This window comes from Arachis hypogaea, chromosome 20, assembly GCF_003086295.3.
Source record: "Arachis hypogaea cultivar Tifrunner chromosome 20, arahy.Tifrunner.gnm2.J5K5, whole genome shotgun sequence".
NCBI lineage: Eukaryota > Viridiplantae > Streptophyta > Magnoliopsida > Fabales > Fabaceae > Arachis > Arachis hypogaea.
The window spans coordinates 99,559,174-99,574,413 of NC_092055.1; the positions used below are offsets into that span (position 1 = coordinate 99,559,174).

General features: G+C 37.2%; 1 protein-coding gene across 4 annotated transcripts; it reads right to left on the bottom strand.

Moving 5' to 3' along the window:
- Positions 1-5,522: 5,522 nt before the first annotated feature.
- LOC112782795 (ubiquitin-conjugating enzyme E2 5A) lies at positions 5,523-8,985 on the bottom strand. Of its 4 annotated transcripts, none has more exons than XM_072229810.1 (8): positions 8,678-8,983; positions 8,408-8,504; positions 8,270-8,325; positions 7,796-7,910; positions 7,156-7,283; positions 6,304-6,410; positions 6,133-6,195; positions 5,523-5,817 (listed from the first exon to the last, which is right to left on the bottom strand). In XM_072229810.1, exons 4-8 carry the CDS (start codon positions 7,863-7,865, stop codon positions 5,811-5,813), a joined length of 375 nt encoding a protein of 124 aa, XP_072085911.1. In that variant the 5' UTR covers positions 7,866-7,910; positions 8,270-8,325; positions 8,408-8,504; positions 8,678-8,983; the 3' UTR covers positions 5,523-5,810. The 4 variants fall into 4 exon arrangements, with proteins under 4 accessions (XP_072085911.1, XP_025681185.1, XP_072085910.1 ...); XM_025825400.3 differs by having other exon boundaries at positions 8,270-8,336; XM_072229809.1 differs by lacking the exon at positions 8,408-8,504 and having other exon boundaries at positions 8,270-8,336; positions 8,678-8,980.
- Between the last annotated feature and the right edge of the window lie 6,255 nt (positions 8,986-15,240).

A 15,240-nucleotide genomic window follows, 5' to 3' on the forward strand; every position in this document is an offset into this window, starting at 1 on the left:
TCTTATTGTTTTCTCTCTCCTCTTTAAATTCAAAAATATCTTTTCTCTCTGTTTTAAAAGCAAATTTTCGAAGTCTATTTCTAAAATTCAAATTTTTTATTTCAAAATTTAAAACCTTTTTCAAAAAAATCATCATATCCTTTTCAAAACTTCCTAACCACTTTCTCTCTCCTCAGTTTTTCGAAATTCTTCACTCAATTTTATTTTATTTTATTTTAATTTATTTCATTTTTGAAATAAATAAATAAATAAATAAATAAATAAATAAATAAATAAAAATATTTTCTCTATTTTACATCATCTCCCTTTCTCCATCATGGACATAAGCGGAAATGAATAGTCCAGGAGGGCTCTGGGGTCATATTCTAACCCCTCTACTGCTTCATATGAGAGTAGTATCTGCATACCCTCCATTGGAGTCAGTAGCTTTGAGTTGAATCCTCAGCTCATTATCATGGTGCAGCAAAATTGCCAGTATTCTGGTCTTCCACAGGAAGAACCTACAGAGTTTCTAGCACAGTTTTTACAAATTGCTGACACAGTACATGATAAGGAAATAGATCAGGATGTCTACAGACTATTACTGTTTCCATTTGCTGTGAAAGATCAAGCTAAGAGGTGGTTAAATAACCAACCTAAGGCCAGCATAAGGACATGGAAACAGCTGACAGAAAAATTCCTGAATCAATACTTTCCCCAAAAACGGATGACACAGCTAAGGCTGGACATCCAAGGCTTTAAACAAGGAGATAATGAATCTCTTTATGATGCCTGGGAGAGATACAGAGAGATGCTAAGAAAATGCCCCTCTGAAATGTTTTCAGAGTGGGTTCAGTTAGACATCTTCTATTATGGGCTTGTAGAAGGAGCTCAGATGTCTTTGGATTACTCAGCTGGTGGATCTATCCATATGAGAAAGACAATTGAAGAAGCCCAAGAGCTCATTGATACAGTTGCCAGGAATCAGCATCTGTACCTAAGCAGTGACCCTTCCATGAAAGAAGAGGTCAAAACAACAACTGCTGAACTCAGTCCTGTAAAACAAGCTGCTGAATTCAATCAGCAATTGGACTTTCTAACAAAGCAGTTAGCCGACTTCAAAGATAGACTACAAGAGACAAGGATGGCTAATATACATATGGACGAACAGTTTAAGCAAACAAAGCAGCAGCTGTCAAGGCAAATAGCAGAAGAATACCAAGCAGTTCAACTAAGAAGTGGGAAAACATTAAAAACCCCACCTCAAGGCAGCAAAAAGCTAAGAAATGAGCAAACCACCCAAAATTCACCTGAGGACAGTAAGAGCCCAGGGAAAAGTAATTCTGGAACTAAAACGCCAGAAAATTGGTGGAAGGCTGGCGCTGAACGCTCAGACCATGCTCAGGACTGGCGTTCAACGCCAGAAACAAGGCAGGACTGGCGTTCAACGCCAGAAATGGGCAAGGATCTGGCGTTGAACGCCCAAAATGGGCAAGATCTGGCGCTGAACGCCCAAAATGGGCACAATTCTGGCGTTCAAACGCCAGGAGCAGACAAGGAGCTAGCGTCCAGTTTCACTCCAACTTCTAACTCTGGCACTCAATTGCCAGTGAGGGATCAGACACACACAAATGCTGATAACAACCCCTCTAAAAAGGCTTCTTCAACCACTTCTGTAGGTAGTAAATCTACAACAACTAAGGTTGAAGAATATAAAGCCAAGATACCTTATCCTCAAAAACTCCGGAAAGAGGAGCAGGATAAGCAATTTGCTCGCTTTGCAGATTATCTCAGGACTCTTGAAATAAAGATTCCATTTGCAGAAGCACTTGAGCAAATACCTTCTTATGCCAAGTTCATGAAAGAGATCTTGAGTCATAAAAAGGATTGGAGAGAAACAGAAAGAGTTCTCCTCACTGAAGAATGCAGTGCAGTCATTTTGAAGAGCTTTTCTGAAAAGCTTAAAGACCCTGGGAGTTTTCTGATACCATGCATATTAGAAGGTAATTGCACCAAGATAGCTTTATGCGATCTTGGGGCAAGCATCAACCTAATACCTGCATCCACTATCAGAAAGCTTGGCTTAACTGAAGAAGTTAAACCAACCCGGATATGTCTCCAACTTGCTGATGGTTCCACTAAATACCCATCAGGCGTGATTGAAGACATGATTGTCAGAGTTGGGCCATTCGCCTTTCCTACTGACTTTGTTGTGCTGGAAATGGAGGAGCACAAGAGTGCTACTCTCATTCTAGGAAGACCCTTCCTAGCAACTGGACGATCCCTCTTTGACGTCCAACAGGGGGAAATAACCCTGAGAGTCAATGATGATGAATTCAAGTTGAACGCTGTCAAAGCCATGCAGCATCCAGACACATCAAAAGACTGCATGAAAGTTGATCTTATTGACTCTTTGGTAGAAGAGATCAACATGGCTGAGAGTCTTGAATCAGAGTTGGAAAACATCTTTAAGGATGTTCAGCCTGATTTAGAGGATTCAGAGGACATGAAAGAGCCTCTGAAATTTATTCTGGATGAGGAAAAACCTCCTAAACCCGAGCTCAAGCCATTACCACCATCCTTGAAATATGCGTTTCTGGGAGAAGGTGACACTTTTCCAGTGATTATAAACTCTGCTTTAAATTCACAGGAAGAGAAGGCACTTATTCAAGTGCTAAGGACACACAAGACAGCTCTTGGGTGGTCCATAGGTGACCTTAAGGGCATAAGCCCAGCTAGATGCATGCACAAAATCTTATTGGAGGATAATGCCAAACCAGTGGTTCAACCACAGAGGCGGCTAAATCCAGCCATGAAAGAAGTGGTGCAGAAAGAGGTCACCAAATTACTAGAGGCTGGGATTATTTATCCTATTTCTGATAGCCCCTGGGTGAGCCCTGTCCAAGTCTTCCCAAAAAAGGGAGGCATGACAGTGATTCATAATGAAAAAAATGAACTGGTTCCTACAAGAACAGTTACAGGGTGGCACATGTGTATTGACTACAGAAGGCTCAATACAGTCACCATAAAGGATCATTTTTCTTTACCATTCATAGACCAGATGCTAGAAAGACTAGCAGGTCATGATTATTACTGCTTTTTGGACGGCTACTCAGGCTATAACCAGATTGCAGTAGATCCTCAGGATCAAGAGAAAACAGCATTCACATGTCCATCTGGAGTGTTTGCTTATAGAAGGATGCCATTTGGGCTATGTAATGCGCCTGCAACCTTCCAGAGATGCATGCTCTCTATTTTCTCTGATATGGTGAAAAATTTTCTGGAAGTCTTCATGGATGACTTCTCAGTATATGGAGACTCATTCAGCTCCTGTCTTGATCACCTGAAACTTGTTCTGAAAAGATGCCAAGAAACCAACCTAGTTTTAAACTGGGAAAAATGTCACTTCATGGTGACTGAAGGGATTGTTCTTGGGCATAAAATTTCAAACAAGGGAATAGAGGTAGATCAAGCAAAAATAGAGGTAATTGAAAAATTACCACCACCTGCCAATGTTAAGGCAATCAGAAGCTTTCTGGGGCACGCAGGATTCTATAGGAGGTTTATAAAGGATTTTTCAAAAATCGCAAAACCTCTAAGCAATCTGCTAGCTGCTGACATGCCATTTGTGTTTGACACAGAGTGCCTGCAGGCATTTGAAACGCTGAAAGCTAAGCTGGTCACAGCACCAGTCATTTCTGCACCAGACTGGACGTTACCATTTGAGCTAATGTGTGATGCCAGTGGTCACGCCATTGGTGCAGTATTGGGACAGAGGCATGACAAGCTTCTGCATGTCATTTATTATGCTAGTCGCGTTTTAAATGATGCCCAAAAAAATTACACAACCACAGAAAAAGAATTACTTGCAGTGGTTTACGCCATTGACAAGTTCAAATCATACTTAGTAGGATCAAAAGTGATTGTGTATACTGATCATGCTGCTCTTAAATATCTATTCACAAAGCAGGATTCAAAACCCAGGCTCATCAGATGGGTGTTGCTTTTGCAAGAGTTTGATATAGAAATAAGAGACAGAAAAGGGACAGAGAACCAAGTGGCTGATCATCTGTCCCGGATAGAGCCAGTAGAAGGGACGCCCCTCCCCTCTCTTGAGATCTCTGAGGCTTTTCCGGATGAGCATTTATTTGCCATTCAGGAAACACCATGGTTTGCCGATATTGCAAACGATAAAGCTGCAAGGTTCATACCCAAGGAGTACAACAGGATACAAAAGAAGAAATTAATTACTGATGCAAAGTACTACTTGTGGGATGAACCCTATCTCTTTAAGAGATGTGCAGACGGAATAATCCGTAGGTGTGTGCCTAGAGAAGAAACACAGAGGATCCTATGGCATTGCCATGGATCACAATATGGAGGCTATTTCGGAGGTGAGCGAACAGCCACCAAGGTCCTCCAATGTGGCTTCTATTGGCCCACACTCTATAAAGATTCCCGAGAGTTTGTACGTAACTGTGACAGTTGCCAAAGAGCTGGTAATTTGCCTCATGGTTACGCCATGCCTCAACAAGGAATCTTGGAAATTGAGTTGTTTGATGTATGGGGAATTGACTTCATGGGACCTTTCCCACCATCATACTCAAACACCTATATTCTGGTGGCAGTTGACTATGTATCAAAATGGGTTGAGGCCATTGCCACACCCACCAATGATACTAAAACAGTGCTGAAGTTCCTCTAGAAACATATCTTTAGCAGGTTTGGTGTCCCGAGAGTACTAATCAGTGATGGGGGCACTCACTTCTGCAATAAACAGCTTTACTCTGCCATGATTCGGTATGGAATTCGCCATAAGGTGGCTACTCCATATCATCCACAAACTAATGGGCAAGCTGAAGTCTCTAACAGAGAATTAAAGAGAATCCTGGAACGGACAGTAAGTACCCGTAGAAAGGATTGGGCACGGAGCTTGGATGATGCTCTGTGGGCTTACAGAACAGCATTCAAGACCCCTATAGGGACCTCCCCATACCAACTCGTGTATGGTAAGGCATGTCACCTGCCCGTGGAACTGGAACATAACACTACAAGAAAAAACACTTTTAGCGGCCATTTATTTTGTTTTTGGCGGCAATAAAAATAGCCGCTAATACATTTACCGGCAAATAGACATTAGCCGTCTTATGCTCTGTCGCTAAAAGGTTTTAGCGGCAATTATAACATTTGCCGGATAAAAGCCTTTTTAATGGCCGCAAAAAGTATATAACTTTTAGCGGCCATTTTTTTGGCAATTTATATTGCCACCAAAAATAGTTCTAAAATTGCAATGTTATTTATTTTTAGTGGCCATTATTATTGCCGCTAAAACCTGTTTTACCGGCAATTTTTATGGCCACTAAAAGTATTGTAATGGTATTCACTTTTATTTGCCATTTCTATTTCCGCTAAAATCTTAATACTTTTATAGTTATATTGTACTCATTTTTTTAGAAACAATGAACTATCTTTTTTCTAAAATTTCAAAATAATTTTTCCAACAATTAATATTATTGTGCATAATATAAATATATTGAAATTAATTACTACAAAAAAAATATTTCATTAAATTTAAAATATTGATACACAAATTCCTCTTGAAAAGTAATAAATCATATTACAAATCTAAACAATAAAAAATACTACCACCCCATAACTATGTTTTGCATATTAATTCCAATCATCAATAATGCACTTAACAGCAGAGACAAAAATAAATAAATCACACACAAGTGGCAACAAAAGATATCGTCCATCCTCTAGGTCCTTTTGTACCAGCCTTAATGGCATAAGCAGCTTTCAATCCATTATCTGTGATGGATGCTGTGGAATTAGCACCTGGGTATAGTATGAAAAAGTTAACAAACCAAAAATAATCATTGTTAAAATCCAACAACTCATAATTAAAGACTACACTTTGACATAGGATTTAAAACCAAAGCCAGAAATAGAAGCAGAACATTTTATTTTCTATTTAGAATCATTTTAGAGGAACTACCAAACAAAAATTTTACAAAATTAGAATGAAGCACACACTAAAAAGATACTAATAAAGAGTGACAATAGAAAGCCTGGATTTATTAGGACCCGCAGGACTAAATTTGGTGTATACATCAATAACAAGAGGCTACAAATATATATTTAAAAACATACCAGGGAAGTGTTTTGGAAGGAAAAGCCTTAGAACAACAGCAATAATGGTAATCCATTTTCCAACTTCTCCCATGCATTAGCCAAGAATTAAAAGAAATTTAATATTAGAGAAAATGATAATAATACAAAACAAAAAGGAAAAAGAAGAAAGAACTGTAAAAGGATATTGACCTAAATACACCAAAAATAATTGAAGGCAAGCTGAAAACATATATGGAATGAATAGTTCTGTAAAATTGTTTGTCTTCCAATTTGTACGGTCCAAAATCAACAAGTATCTGTAGAAAACAAATAGAAGTAAGAAGTTAAATTTTATTTAAACAAATTTATTTAGGAATCTCGAGTAGTAGAGAATTTCACCACAATAATTATAGCAATGCTGGTGATATCGAAACCAATAATTGCTATTGGAGCTTTTTTTTTTCTTTTTTGGATAACATTACTGTTGGAGCTTGGAGAACCACTTGTTGTATGTATATCTCAGACTTATTGGGTACTTTTCATATTTATGGAGAGATGCAACTGTTTGTATCTTTTTCTTTTTCTTGGATATTAAAAGTGGGCTAAGTCCCATAAATAAAGCTGTGAATTTATGCTTCTAACAATGTATGTACACACATGACAGATCCAATTCATTTTCTAAATTCTAAAATACATGAAAACTTAGCACAATACAAATACATCTTATTCATACCTTAAACTTGCTTTCAATATAGCAAGAGTTAAAAAATAGTTCAGAGAAGTGTGAGGTACAAACAAGAGATTCAGGCCTACGTTCTAGAATACACACAAAGTCATCATCATATTTATGTAACTTGAAGTTGATGCTTGAAGTCCATCATGAAATGGACTATTAAATTCATTCACTGAATACATGTACCTATAGAGAAATATTTTAGACCACGTTATTACAATAGAAGTTTAGAACTAACCAAGGTACATAATAACTTAGCAAATATGTACTTTGTTTTTGTTGATTTAAGCCATTGTCTTTAACAAATTTTGCATCAAATCAATAATCACCTTTGGTGGCTTAAATAGATATTCTGGTGGGAAGTGAATGTTCACTAGGAATACACCACCAGCATAAAGGCTGTCTGCGGGATCCATAATTGTTGCTTGCCAATGAAACATGTCATCACCAACAGGGCCTGCACAGAAACACATAACATAGACCAATCATGAAATGGCAATTATAAACTCAAAAGGTACAGCCACACAAATATCCTCCTATCTCATCATGTGTCAAAAGTTAAAATCATTTCTAATCCATATATAGTAAGTAGCTTCTTCTATGATGAATCAAGGTGCTTGCCCTCTTTCCACCACATGTCCACTGCTGGTCCTTGTCACCCAACAGCCCCCTTATACTTTCCAAAACTATACTAGTATATCAATACCATGCATGCACAAGCCAGACAAACTTAAACAATCCTCTGTTTCTCACCCATCATGACTTCAAATTCAAACAAATTTGAATTGGTTTAATAATGGTAATGCAAGTTCAATAACAGAGCATTTTAATTTCTTTTGCTAAATGCCATAGCAAAATTTTAATATCCATTATAATACATAGATACAATGTGCATAGCTACAAAAACAACAAGCATACTGCATGAGAAGAGAAAATTAAGAGAAACACGAAATCAGTGTGTAAACCAACCAGCACTGCAGGAAACATGAGGATTCTTCTGTAGGTCCTTCAACTCCTTAGTAATGCGTTTGGAAGCCATTAAAACTATACAAAGTTCAAGATACCAATCCGAGGCTTATCACTCCTAAAATTTCACATAAAAAAATTATTGTCAGAGACAAGGCACCTTTATCATGACCTGCTATTTAATTTACCAAAACAGGACATAAAACAAATAGCATGAAGAATCTATTAACAAAATTATTATTTTTCCACCAAATTACCAAATTAATTAGTAAGTAGCCTTTGTCAAGAAGAATTTGCAACAGGAGATTATCATCAAACTCAATTTCATATTAAATTATATCATTTCCACAGAATCTTCCAACTTCCAAGTGCAACAATTAGGAACTTCGAACAGGACATAGTGCACAAAACACCACAAATAGCCAGGAACCAAAATAATAATAACTGTGAATTCTATAGTAACAGACAGAGCCTCACACTGAGCAAAATTTGTATAGTTTGTCTCGTACCACTTAGGCTCCTAAGAAACCAACCTAAAGAGGCCCTGCATGCACCAGATGAAAATTTCAATTTGTCTAAATCAACCGGACATAGTGTAATTCAGCTAATGCTAACTTTAAACACCGAAGATGGAGCTAATTGCAGATTTAAATCATTGAGAGAAGAAAATCCTCCAAATTTTGATTCTAAATCACTGAATTACGAGCTCAATCTGCAATAAGTGCATGCGATAGGGATTAGAACTAAGAAAAGCGGAATCCAATATGGGAGAAAAATTAACTCAGATAAAACTAAAAATTGATAAGAGATATAGAAAAAGGATGCAATAGAACACAAATTGGGAGCACCAGAATAAGAATTGAGAGAGAATTAAGGAACTCATACCTGATTATTAGAGCGCAATTGAGATTTCAATTGAAATCAGCACAAGCTTGTCCGAGAAAAGGATTTAGAGCACGATTAAGATTGAGATGAAAACTGGGAAGAGATTTGAGCGATGAAGAACATGGAATGATGGAGATGTGAGAGCGAGATCGAGAAGAAGAAAAAGGAGAACATTGGTGTGCGGTTCTCACTTCTCAGAGAAAATAAGGCACTAAGAGAGTGGTTATGTGAAGAGAGTGGCGACTGGCGAGGCACTGTGAAGGAAAGATGTTTCTGCGTTTCACGGTTTAAAGGTTTTGTTTTTTCTTATTTTTAAAATTTTAGGCTTTTTTTAGTGGCAATAGTTGAAATGGCCATTATTATCTATAATATTACTGGCAAATACATAATTACCACTAAAAAATAGTTTTAAAAAGAGAAATTGCGGCAATATTATTGCCGCTAAAAATTTGTCGCTAAAAATCTTTTTTCTTGTAGTGATAAGGCCTACTGGGCAACCAGATTCCTAAACTTTGATGCCAAATTAGCAGGAGAAAAACGATTGCTCCAGCTAAATGAGCTAGAGGAATTCAGATTCACAGCTTTCGAAAATGCCAAGCTTTATAAAGAAAAATAAAAAAAGTGGCATGACAGAAAGCTGTCATCTAGAATCTTTGAACCAGGACAGAAGGTTCTGTTGTTTAACTCTAGACTCAGGCTATTTCCCGGGAAACTGAAATCCCGGTGGAGGGGACCATACGTGATTACAAGTGTATCACCATATGGTTATGTGGAGCTTCAAGATATTGATTCTGATAAGAAGTTCATTGTCAATGGACAGAGAATCAAGCATTATCTTGAAGGCAACATTGAGCAAGAATGCTCAAGGCTAAAGCTATATTAAAAGCTCAGCAAGGTCCAGCTAAAGACAATAAAGAAGCGCTTGCTGGGAGGCAACCCAGCCATGGGGCAACAATCCTCTAAGCATTTTGCCCTATTTTTATTTTTATTTTTATATAAAGTTCACTGACACTAAGGTGAGGAATCATTTACAGAAGACCTCGGCACACAAAACAGAGAAAAAGAGCTCACTGGCAAGAAAACGCCAGTAATGGTAGCAATCTGGGCGTTCAACGCCAGAAATGGGCACCCACTGGGCGTTGAACGCCAGTAATGGCAGCAGCTGGGCGTTGAACGCCCAGGAGAGCAGCAATTGGGCGCTGAACACCCAAAACAGGCAGTGTTTGGGCGTTCAAACGCCAGGATGGCAGGGAGGAGACAAAACTCATTTTTATTCAAATTTTTTCATTCTAAATCTTGATTTTCATACTTCAATTCATGAATTCTTACATAAACATGTTAAGAACCTTGATTTCTAAATTCCATAATTTCTAAAAACCCTACCCTAAAAATATCAAATGTATTTTAATCCATAAGCACCATGCCTCTTTGCAAATTCAATCCAACTCTTTTCAAAACTTTTTTTTACAAATCTATCTTTTCAACTCATCAATATCTTTTTCAAAACCTCCACTTTATCTTTTTCAAAATCTAAATCTATCTTTTTCAAAAATCTTTCATATCCTCTCAATTTTAAACTATATCTTCTCTTATCATATCTTCTATCTTATCTTTTCCAAATAAATATTTTTATCATATCTTTATCTCTTCTTTTTCGAAAAGCCCACCCTCCCTCCCTATAAATTTGAGTTCGGCCTCCCTCCCCTCCCATCAACAATTGCACCTAGCTCTCCTTCTATCCCTCTCCTTTCTTTTCTTTTGCTTGAGGACAAGCAAACCTCTAAGTTTGGTGTGTTTATCCGTGATCACTAAGATCATGGCCCCCAAAAGAAAACAGCCCACTCCAAGAGGCAAGAAAGAGAGCGTTCCAAAACCACTTTGGAATCAAGGGAAGTTCTTATCTAAAGAACATTCAGACCATTATAACAAAATAATGGGTCTGAGATCAGTGATCCCGGAAGTTAGATTCGATCTGAAAGAAGATGAATATCCGGAGATCCAGGAGCAAATTCGAATCAGGAACTGGGAAGTCCTAGCTAATCCTGAAACGAAGGTGGGAAGGAATATGATCTAGGAGTTCTATGCTAATATGTGGCAGACTGACAAGCAAAAACTATCTGGAACTGCCTTCTATGAATATCGGACCATGGTCAGAGAAAAGATTGTTCATATCACCCCTGACAAGATCAGAGAGATCTTAAAGTTACCTCAGCTGAAAGATGATCTAGATTCCTTTAACAGGAGAATGATGAGAACAGACAAGGGTCTGGATAAGATTCTAGAGGACATATGTATCCTTGGAGCCAGGTGGACCACCAACACAAAGGGTGTCCCAAATCAACTCAAGAGAGAAGATCTCAAACCAGTCGCCAGAGGATGGCTGGATTTCATTGGGCATTCTCTGTTGCCTACTAGCAACGTTCTGAAGTCACAGTTAAAAGAGCAGTGATGATCCATTGCATCATGATGGGAAAGGAAGTGGAAGTTCATCAGCTGATCTCAGCTGAACTTTACAAAATTGCTAACAAAAATTCTAAGGAGGCCAGGTTGGCGTATCCAAGCGTGATATCGCTGCTCTGCAAGGATGCTGGAGTAAGGATGGGAATAACTGAGTACATCTCAGTTGAGAAACCAATCACCAAGGCATCAATGGAAAAAACAACAAGCGCAGGAGGACCCCACCAAGAAGAAAACGCAGGAATTCCTCCCAAAAATCCCTCAATCTGAATATTGGGAGTATCTTGAGACGTCTATCACCAAGATACGGGAAGCTATGGAGCAAATAATAAAAGAATAGAAGGAACACAGTCAAATTCTTACCTATATGTTTAAAGAACAAGAGGAGCAAGGGCGTGACTTAAGGGACTTGAAGCGCCAGAAGTTATCTCTTGCAGGACCGAGCACCCCAAGGATCAGAGGAAGCCCTGTTCCCCCAGAATAAAGGTTGTTAAATTCCAATTTCTGCTTTAAATCTGTGATAGTGTCATTAGAAAAGTTCACCTTAGGAGTCATATAGTAGTTATTAGTATCTATTTTGATCTTATCTCCAATTAAGCTATAGTTTATTTTTCTCATCATCAGCAAACATGAATAAAATAGTAGATCTTTTGAATAAGAGGCAATAAAATTTCGAGTTTTAATAAGAGAAATTCTAATTAGTTACATGTGGTGGCAATACTTTCTGTCTTCTGAATGAATGCTTGAACAGTGCATATGTCTTTTGAATTTGTTGCTTAAGACTGTTAAATATGTTGGCTCTTGAAAGAATGATGAACATGAGACATGTTATTGATAATCTGAAAAATCCTAAAAATGATTCTTGAAGCAAGAAAAAGCAGCAAAAAAAAAAAAGCAGAAAAAGCCAATAGCCCTTAAAACCAAAAGGCAAGGGTAATAAAAAGGATCCCAAGGCTTTGAGCATCAGTGGATAGGAGGGTCTAAGGGAATAAAATCCTGGCCTAAGCGGCTAAACCAAGCTGTCCCTAACCATGTGCTTGTGGCGTGAAGGTGTCAAGTGAAAACTTGAGACTGAGCGGTTAAAGTCAAGGTCCAAAGCAGAAAGAAGAGTGTGCTTAAGAACTCTGGACACCTCTAATTGGGGACTTTAGCAAAGCTGAGTCACAATCCAAAGGGTTCACCCAATTATGTGTCTGTGGCATTTATGTATCTAGTGGTAATACTGGAAAACAAAGTGCTTAGGGCCACGGCCAAGACTCATGAAATAGCTGTGTTCAAGAATCATCATACTGAAATAGGAGAATCAATAACACTATCTGAATTCTAAGTTCTTATAGATGCCAATCACTCTGAGCTTCAACGGATAAAGTGAGATGCCAAAACTGTCCGGAAGCAAAAAGCTGCTAGTCCCGCTCATCTAATTAGAATCTGAGCTTCACTCAAAAACTCTTGAGATATTATTGCTTCTCAACCTATTAGTCTTCTATTTTATTTGTCTAGTTGCTTGAGGACAAGCAACAGTTTAAGTTTGGTGTTGTGATGAGCGGATATTTTATACGCTTTTTGGAGTTAATTTCATATAGTTTTTAGTATGTTTTAGTTAGTTTTTAGTTTATTTTCATTAGTTTTTAGGAAAAATTCATATTTCTGGACTTTACTATGAGTTGTGTGTTTTTCTGTAATTTCAGGTATTTTTCTGGCTGAAATTGAAGGAGCTGAGCAAAAATCTGATTCAGGCTGAAAAAGGACTGCTGATGTTGTTGGATTCTGACCTCCCTGCACTCAAAGTGGATTTTATGGAGCTACAGAACTCGAAATGGCTTTCTTCCAAATGCGTTGGAAAGTAGACATCCAGGGCTTTCCAGCAATATATAATAGTCCATACTTTTCTCAAGGATAGACGACGTAAACTTGCGTTCAACGCCAGTTCTCTGCCCAATTCTGGCGTCCAGCGCCAGAAAAGGATTAAAAGTTGGAGTTCAACGCCAGAAATGGATCCAAACCTGGCGTTGAACGCCCAAAATGGCCTTATGCACGTGAATTACTTAAATCTCAGCCCCAGCACACACCAAGTGGGCTCCAGAAGTGGATCTCTATACCATCTACTATAGTTTACTCATTTTTTGTAAACCTAGGCTACTAGTTTAGTATTTAAACAACTTTTAGAGACTTATTTTGTATCTCATGACATTTAGATCTGAACTTTGTAATCTTTGACGGCATGAGTCTCTAAACTCCATTGTTGGGGGTGAGGAGCTCTGTTTTGTCTCGATGAATTAATGCAAGTATTTCTGTTTTCCATTCAAACACGCTTGTTCCTATCTAAGATGTTCATTCGCGCTTAACTGTGATGAAGGTGATGATCCGTGACATTCATCACCTTCCTCAAATCATGAACGTGTGCCTGACAACCACATCCGTTCTATATCCGATTGAATGAGTATCTCTGAGATCTCTTAATTAGAATCTTTGTGGTATAAGCTAGAACTGATGGCGGCATTCATGAGAATCCGGAAAGTCTAAACCTTGTCTGTGGTATTCCGAGTAGGATTCAATGATCGAATGACTGTGACGAGCTTCAAACTCACGAGTGCTGGGCGTTAGTGACAGACGCAAAAGGATGAAGAATCCTATTCCAGTATGATCGAGAACCGACAAATGATTAGCCGTGCTGTGACAGAGCATGTGAGCATATTCTTCACTGAGAGGATGGGATGTAGCCATTGACGACGGTGATCCCCTACATACAGCTTGCCATAGGAGGACGTGCGTGCGTGAATCAAAAGACAGAGGAAAGCAGAGATTCAGAAGACAAAGCATCTCCAAAACTCCAACATATTCTCCATTACTGCATAACAAGTAACCTTTAATTTATGCTCTCTTGGTTATTCGCAATTCAACTGATAAACATAATTGACTTCCTGACTAAGATTTACAAGATAACCATAGATTGCTTCAAACCAACAATCTCCGTGGGATTCGACCCTTACTCACGTGAGGTATTACTTGGACGACCCAGTGCACTTGCTGGTTAGTGGTACGAATTGTGAAAAGTGTGATTCACAATTCGTGCACCAATAATCTATAGAAAATATGTTTTGTAATTTGTAATGAATTCAACGTCTTTTAGTTAAAGTATAAAATACTTATCATTTTAACTACTAATTTTATATTTATTATTTTTCATATATTTAATTTATAAAAAGATAGTTAACGCTTAGTAATATACTATAGCTCCTTATGTGTAAGTTGAATGTCATCAGTCAATTAATTCGAATATGATTATAATTATTTTATTAAAATAATTAAACATAATATTATTATTGTTATAAGTTGGGACAAACATATATCCCATCTACGTACCAACCTTTACTATCACCATCACTTTCACCTCTTGTCCATGTGTAGATTCAATTTGGTGATGCACGTGCGGTTCAAACTGTTGGAGAAAAAAGGTATATATTCAATAAAATACTATCATAAATTATTATTATTATTATTATAAAAATAAAACTTTTATAATTTATAATAGTGTCTTTAACTAAATTAGAAACGAATAATTATGATAAGAATTGTAATAATGAGATATACGTTTTTTAAGTACTTTTAATTTAAATTATTTTTAATTGTGGCGTAAAATTACTAAAATTAAAATATTAGTGATTCGAGTAGATTAATATATATATGTAATAATCTTTATTAGATGAAGATTAATAGATCTCATTTTATATATATGAATGGTATATATAGAGATATGACCATTAAACTAACACACTCTAAGAATTCCTAATAATTATAGTTACTGTATTTTTGTCAGTAGAATATTTTTATGATGAATATAATATTAGAATTTTTTTTGACATGCACTATCATAGTAACTGACAATATATTTATTATACTTTGATTGCGAACACCTAATAACCTACTGTGCTAGTTAAATGGACATTAGGTATGATTTAAATATATGTAGAATTAATGATTAGTTAGTATGAAATCCATCAACTATAATAAACAATACCTTATAAACAATATCTTCGCCAAGGGGTTTGAATGAATTAAGAAATGAGTTTCTTAAGCCATTTATAATTTATTATAATAATAGTAAC